General features: G+C 35.6%; 1 protein-coding gene and 1 long non-coding RNA gene across 2 annotated transcripts; both read left to right on the top strand.

Moving 5' to 3' along the window:
• Positions 1-546: 546 nt before the first annotated feature.
• LOC109828063 lies at positions 547-1,615 on the top strand. The gene is made up of 2 exons (XR_002243581.1): positions 547-1,384; positions 1,526-1,615. It is a non-coding gene; the product is annotated as an uncharacterized LOC109828063 (long non-coding RNA).
• A 282-nt stretch (positions 1,616-1,897) lies between these two features.
• LOC109828062 lies at positions 1,898-3,235 on the top strand. The gene has a single exon (XM_020395099.1). It carries the CDS (start codon positions 1,898-1,900, stop codon positions 3,233-3,235), a length of 1,338 nt encoding a protein of 445 aa, XP_020250688.1.
• The last annotated feature ends 4,692 nt before the right edge of the window (positions 3,236-7,927 follow it).

Here is a 7,927-nt window from a genome sequence, read left to right as displayed (position 1 = left end):
TTCTTCTGCCTCTGACGTGGCTACATTCTGATTTTGCTACAGTAATCTTGCGATGTGCTCTTAATCTGAGATGGGCATGAAGTAAGTAAGGAACATTTATAAGCTTAAAGTAGATGAGACGGAGGTTAGCTACCAAGCGCACAATGCTTAAAAAGCAAAAATCATAAGATCAAATACTATTGGTTGCTTAATTTTGAATTCAGTTTGTTATTTCTTGCAAGTTTCCAAATTAGACGGAGGCTATGTTAACGCGTTTGAATAATATGATATTGGTCAAATCTGTTTGAAGTATTATTAATTAGTTTAAAGTAATTTTGTTTTATATTCAATTGTAATTTCCATCATTTTGTTGGATTTAATTTCTACAGGTTCTGAATACACCATCTATTAGAAAGAAATGTTGTGAATGTAGAATATAGGAAAAGGGTATGCAACTGGGGAAATCCATAACAGAAATCCTAATGGAATGTTGTGCAACTCTTCAGTACTTGTAATTTGTAGGGTTCAAGTTCAAATTACATAAATCTTAGTTCTTATGTTGAAGATTACCATTCTCTTTCAGCGGTTTAAGATACGCCTAATTGCTGGGAACAAATGCACTAATAAGTGGACAATATATTGTCTTCAGATCTTCTTGATGTGGACATGAGCCATTGAAAACTGTTGGACTGTTTATCTTCTTTAACTTGTAGGCTTGTTCAAATACTTAGGGATTAACTAAAGTGACGTTCAATGTGCCTTTTGTACCAATCGACTAGACCTTCTAATTCATCTATTGCCACTTACTTGAAGACAAGGGAGTATATATTTACCCGTTGATAGAACCTTCTATTCAAATACTCTTTTTCTAGTCATACTTACTAATCAAAGGCTTCCTGGTGAGGCATTTACACCATACACTTTTTGAGATTTTACATTATTAGATCCATATGTATTATATTGTTTAGATTGTAAGATTCAAATTGTGTAATGATGTTGGATTTTAGGATCCAGCCCATTGTGAACAGGTTTTTCTGAGTGTTGTAAAAACTGTAAAAGGGATCATGATATCTTTCACCTTGGAATTTCCAATGTTATATTTCAAGTTTAGTTTGTACTTCTTGATGCTGACCATGACTTATCTTTTTGCAGAGGTCCACGATGGGTAAGTGTGAACTTAGCTTACTTTCAAGTTTGCTTACACGATTGAAAGTCAACTTAGCTTTCCTCTGTCTAGGAATGCGAATGAGTCACTGAAATGCAACATATACTTGCCTCAGCTCTGATTTGTCAAACTAGTATCTATTAGAATTTTGATGCATCTCAATAACTGCTTCGTGTCAACTGCAGGTAAGATCTGCAACCCTGGACACATGGCTTCCAGAGCAGGTTGCATTTATTCAATGTAATTCTTTGCACCTTTTAGCTACTTCAAATTACATGTAGTATGCGATATGTTTTTATACTCGTGCTTATTGTATAGACATTTGTATTGGCACATGTTTGGGGCGGCTGATTTGTTTTAATTGGCACTGGTCATTCACAGCAATGGGAAATGAAAAGGCAAATAGCTATTGGGAAGCAGAACTCCTCCAAACTATGACAGAGTTGGAATAGAGAACTTCATTCGTGCAAAGTACGCTTGCTTCTAATTCTAATTTTCTTGTACTGTGATTCTTCACAGTTCTACTTAAGATTTGTATAGAGAGTGAGTGTGGAGTTCATTAATAATGTCAATGACTTTCTTGAGAGAGCATTTGCTAATGGAGCAGAAGGGGATGAAATATGTTGTCATTGTCGCATTTGTTGTAATCGTTTTTGGTATAGTCGTGATGTTGTTTATGATCACCTTATTGTCAAAGGATTTGTAGAGAATTATTATGATTGGTTCTTTCACGGAGAGGGTGTGTCATCAAGGATGGATGTTGATGACGATAATGAAGAAGCTGATGATGTTGCTGATGATGCTCAAGACAATCTGGATGGGTTATTGCATGATGTATTTAGAGATGTAGCAGAAGAGTCTCCAGTGAACCAAGAAGATGGCCTAAGTGACGATGAAGAAAGGTTAACAAAGGAGGCAAAGAAATTTTATAAGTTAGTTGATGAAGGTAAGCAGCAGTTGTTTCCGGGATGTAAAACTTTTTCTAAACTCTCTTTTATCATCCGGTTGTATCTTCACAAGTGCATCCATGGCCTAAGCAACGAGGCATTTGATGATTATCTAGCTATATGGAGAGAGGCAATTCCTGAAATAAATCTACCAAAGTCTTATTATGAGGCCAAAAGAATTGTGAAGGATTTGGGCCTTGATTATAAGAAGATACATGCTTGCCCTAATGATTGCATGCTTTACCGTGAAGAAGATGGAGAAAAAGTTGCTTGCAGTAAATGTGGTGAAAGTAGATGGAAGGCAAATAAGCAAGGTGTTCCAGCCAAGGTTTTAAGTTATTTCCCTTTAAAACCTAGAGTTCAAAGACTATTCATGTGTTCTCAGACTGTTGAATCCATGAGCTGGCATGCAAAAGAGCGCCTCCAGGATGGGAATCTAAGGCACCCAGCAGATGGCAAAGCATGGAAGGATTTTGATTCCAATCATCCTGATTTTGCACTAGACCCTCGTAATGTGAGGCTGGGCTTGGCTAGTGACGGGTTTAATCCATTTCGGACTATGAGCATTTCGCATAGCACATGGCCGGTGATCTTGATAAATTATAATTTACCACCCTGGATGTCTCTAAAGCCAGAATATTTCATGTTGTCTTTGCTTATTCCAGGGCCTCAGTCCCCTGGGAATAATATCGATGTTTACTTGCAACCGTTGATTGATGACTTGAAAGAGTTATGGGAAGTCGGGTTGCTTACTTATGATGCTTCAAGTAAACAACCATTTTATGTTCATGCGGCTTTACTTTGGACTATAAGCGACTTTCCAGCATTTGCAATGTTGTCCGGATGGAGTACTGAAGGGAAGTTGGCTTGTCCTAGCTGCAACTATGGCACTTGTTCACAATATTTAAAATACAGTAGGAAAATGTGTTACATGGGTCATCGTCGATTTTTGAGTGATAATCATCCATGGCGGTTAAATAGAAGAAACTTTAATGGCCATGTTGAGTTAGGAAAAGAACCTGAATCATTATCTGGGATAGAGATTATGGAGGAATTGCGTGGCTTTGTTAATGACTTCGGGAAGAAACAGAAGAAAAAAAATAGAAAAGGGCTGTTCATGGAAAAAAAGGTCAATATTTTTTGATTTGCCTTATTGGGAGCAGAATACATGTCGGCACTTGCTAGATTTAATGCACATAGAGAAGAATGTGTGTGATAATATAATTGGGACATTATTAGATATTCCTGAAAAGACGAAGGATCATGTCAGAGCTCGTTTTGATTTGCACCATATGGGCATAAGAAGAGATTTACACCCAACTAAGTCAGCTGATGGTCGGCATTTTACATTCGCTAAAGCATGCTTTTCGATGACGATGGAGGAGAAAAAGATATTTTGTGGTGTGTTAAAAAATGCTAAAATGCCGCATGGTTGTGCAGCAAATATCTCGAGGTGTGTCAATGTTAATGGGAAAAAAATATCAGGGTATAAGACACACGATGCTCATTTTCTCATGCAGTATTTGCTTTCAGTTGCTCTGAGAAGGACTATGACTTTTTGCTCGTTATATCTACATGATGGTGTGAAGACAAGATTTAATAGATATACAAGAAAGTATGATGAAGTCATTGATGATGATGAGCCATCACCTATTTTTCCAAAGATAGGTCATCCAGTGGGCGGAAAGAGGAAAAGGAAAGGCAAAGCATTTGCATTGGATGATGTAGATTGGGTTAATGCACATAGATATGCTTTATTCAATTGCGGTAATAGGGAAGTTGGGGAGTATATTAGGTATACTTTATTTATTAAATCTTTATATATTATTTTTTGTATTCTTTAAATTCCACTATATAACATATTATGTTTGTTTCTTATTAATACAGAGAGCACAAACTCTTGATTGAGAATCAACCGAGAAAACGAGGTAGAAGAAGAAAATGGGTAGAAGCTCAAAGGCATAGTAAGGATTTTCTTGTATGGTTTAAAGACACCGTGGCTGAATCTCAATCAATACCCAAATACATGAAGTTTTTTTCGATGGGTCCTAACAATATCGCCAAGAGATATAAAGGATATTATATTAATGGCTATACTTTCTACATCAAAGCACGCGATGATACATGCAAAACTCAAAATAGTGGTGTTTCTTTGTTAAGTGAAGTGGATAGTTATGCAAGCTCTAGAGACCATAATCCTATAACTGCTAAAGTGGCATTCTATGGAGTCATACAAGATATCATTGAACTAGACTACTGGGGCAATTTTAGTGTTGTTTTGTTTAAGTGTGATTGGTTTCAGCATGACACGGATGAATATGGGCTTACTCGTGTAAATTTTAACAACAAATGTCATACAAATGATCCTTTTGTGATGGCATGCCAAGTGCATCAAGTTTTTTATGTGAAAGACCCTGTTGAAGAGGTTAATAAGAATTGGCATTATGTTTTGAAGATTCCAAGCAATGTGTTTGAAGATCTTGGTGTCACTCATAGCGATCAATATTGGGCCGAGAGTGATGACAACGGAATGGATTCGATTGCAAGAATTGATGATGATGATGATGCAGTTAATATTGGTTGGTGTAGAGATGGTTTGCCAAGATCCATTGTTGACATTCCGCCAAACATGGAGGAGCTAGAAGATGAAAATGAAGAAGAATCAGAAGGTGGAGATCAAGATGAAACAGAAAGTGGAAATCAAGATGAATCAGATTGGGATTAGATGGAGGATAGTCCTTTTGTCTTCAATACTTTGTACTTGTGTCAAGATTGGAATTGGATGTGTTGCTTATTTTTGAACTATGCATTTGGTCATTTTCCCATTCAAACTAACTCATGCTTCATTGTCTTCCTGTATGGATTTTTCTTAGCTAGTTTTATGCTCATTCATTGGATGATTCAGGTCTGACCCCAAAAATTTTTGATGAAACATGCACTGAACTTTATTGGATGATTCTGATCAAAACCCATGTTTTAATTTTGGAAGATAACAACTTATGAACACTAAAATACCTATCTGACATTATTATTATTATTATACTAATTCGGTAAAATTTAATAGTGCCTCTCCTTTTTTGTAGGCTAAACATAAATGGAAACTAAGCAAGTGAAAATTGAGATTCATTATGCCTCTCCTTTTTTTGGCATTGAGCACCTTGTTATTGCATGATTCCTAGGCTGTTTGCAATAAACTTTATAACAAACTTGATTTCATCGATGAAAACTCTTGGAATGTAGGTGTTCTCATTGTGCTTGGGTTGGGAACTGTGTTTCGGCTTGCATTGGAGTGCTGCCAAGACTGGGGATCTCGAAGACACGTGCACGGCATAAATATACTTGTATGTATAATAATACACTTCATTATACAAAGAATGCCAGTTTCAGTTTTTGTGGGTTTTAGCTTGATCATTCTTTTCATTTATTACTAGTTAATCACTTCTCTTTGAGTGATGGAAACAGTTGGTGATTCTAGATCAAGTTCAAAAGAGAAGAGATCATTTGAGGTAAATTCTTTTAAAAATCCTATATTAGTTCATCATGGACATAAAACAGCTCTTCATATTATTTATTTCTTGGTAACATGCTAGCTTGCATAATAACTTCTGAAGCATTCATTTTGTGTCAAATTTATAAGGGGTAAACAGTATTCATTTTGTGTCAAATTTGATATGGAGGACCAGAATGCTATTGAAAGATATTTTCTAGTTTCTAAACAATTACCTGTTTTTGGTAAAATTTATTTTTTTATTTTTTAGTTTTGAGTCCACATAAGGCTTTTCTTTTATGTGAGAATATTAGTTTTTGATGATATATGTTTAAAGAGGTCCACACAACTCCGTAGTTTGAAGGATGTACGTATAGTTTCAAGTGGTATGATATATGTTTACATCTTACAATTTTTTACTGTTGTTTCCTGTTCCGCGCGCACCTATGTTGCTGTAAAAGACACATTAATCTTACAAAAGAAATCAAATTCCAATTTGACTGTTATATGTTGTTTTAAGCATATATGCAACTGTGAAGAGTAAGAATTATGGCATTCTTAGTGACTGAACTCTTGAGTTTCCGAGATTTTTGGTAACTGGCCTTTGGATTGCTTTCTCTAGCTCAGGCTTGAGTCAAAAGTGGACTCACTGATTCTGAAGTTAAATGTGAGTTTCTCAGTTAAATGTGAGTTTCTCAGTTAATCTGTTCCTTTAGAATCAGTGAGTTGCTTTTAATTCCTGTAAACAACCTCTCAACATGTAGCGGTTAAGACCAATGGTATTTGACCCTCTTGAATTCTATATTATGATGGTAGGAGCCCCGTGCACTTTGTTATCCTCTATACTAAGTTGCTTGTGATACAATCCGCAATACTTTAAGTTGTTGGAATATTGTCCCATATACTCACTGATTCTGAAGTTAAATGTGACTTCCAAAATTCGTTGCAGGATAATACTCATTGTTTCTTACTTTTTATCTATTTTTTCGTCCTTCGTTGCAACAGATTTCTTTTTTTACAATCCTTCAACTTAATACAATCCATTTAAAGTCCTTGCATTTCTTATTTTGTAGGTCATGAGCAAACCTCTTGCAACGAAGCGTAAAAAGATCTTTTATCCTCCTCTACATGTGACAAATCTTGCGAGGATGAATCAATCCAAATCCTGCAGCCAACAACTTGATGGAAGCAATGTACCAAGGATGAAAATAAAGCAGGTTACAAGCAAGTTGCGAAAGCAAGTTCAGAGTGTAGATAGATGAGGAGATAAGAGAAGATGAACAGAGAGAGGTTGACGAAGACGAAGATGAAGAGATAAGGGAAGATGAACAAAGAGAGGTACAACAGCCCAAAAATCATAGAGGGCCAACTAAGTGTTTAAAAGTATATGAATGAGGCATAGATGCACGTCCAGTTGTAATTTTAGACAAATTTAGGGTACCTATTGGACTGACAGATAATATCTTAAATGAACTTAGTAGTTTTCTGGGTACCCTTGGAAGAAATCCAAGACGAACACCACTAGATAAGAATTGGCACGACATTGGGAAAGAAGACAAAGATAGTTTGTGGGAATATGTGAAGGTATGATATAGCACAAAAAAATCATTTTGTGTAATGACAAGGTAGATTTTAACTTGTATATTGTTATGTCATTGTAGGAGAAGTATTCAATTGCCGATTCAGGACGAAAATGGACCTTGCAAACAATTAATAGTGCATGGAGGCGGTGGAAGTGCTTGCTGAAACGTCAATACTTTACAGGTTTAAAAAATGATGGAGAAAGATGGAAAAAGCGCCCCAAGACTGTTCCCAAGGATCAATTTAGGGCTTTACTAAAGATTTGGCATTCTCAAAATGCAAGGGTAATCTTTTTCTCCTTTAGCATGTTCGTTGTTCTGAATATTTCTATATAAATAATGTAAGCCAAGTAGTACCTAGTGCTTAAATCAGGCTAAACATATATAGCTTGATAAGTATCATTATACACAGTCATATATCAACTATAGTCTTTATTATATGTCATCAGAAAAATGTGATCCCAGAAACTGCTTGGTCCTATTTCATCTCTGATAACCATCCCAATATACAAATGATTAAGCATGTTTGATACGACTAGATTGTGGAACCACGTTAGTGCTATGTATCAATTTTTTTTCAAATAGATAACTTGTTAAATACTTTATACAAAATATACATCTAATTACCTCAACATATATATACATGCATTTAAAAAAAGTTTCTGTTTAGATGAATATTTACAATCTGCTTGCTTGCTTGTTGTTCCCACATACTCAGTATTCTTTCTTTCTTTTTACTACTATAGTTTCTCTTGTTGCAATTTACTTA

This window comes from Asparagus officinalis, unplaced genomic scaffold, assembly GCF_001876935.1.
Source record: "Asparagus officinalis unplaced genomic scaffold, Aspof.V1 AsparagusV1_Un683, whole genome shotgun sequence".
NCBI lineage: Eukaryota > Viridiplantae > Streptophyta > Magnoliopsida > Asparagales > Asparagaceae > Asparagus > Asparagus officinalis.
The sequence above is the reverse complement of the archived record's forward strand: the minus strand, read 5'-3'. Positions and strand labels throughout refer to the sequence as shown.

Excerpts from the sequence above, each read along its gene's own strand:
- LOC109828062 (XM_020395099.1), top strand. The coding sequence starts at position 1,898 with ATGGATGTTGATGACGATAATGAAGAAGCTGATGATGTTGCTGATGAT.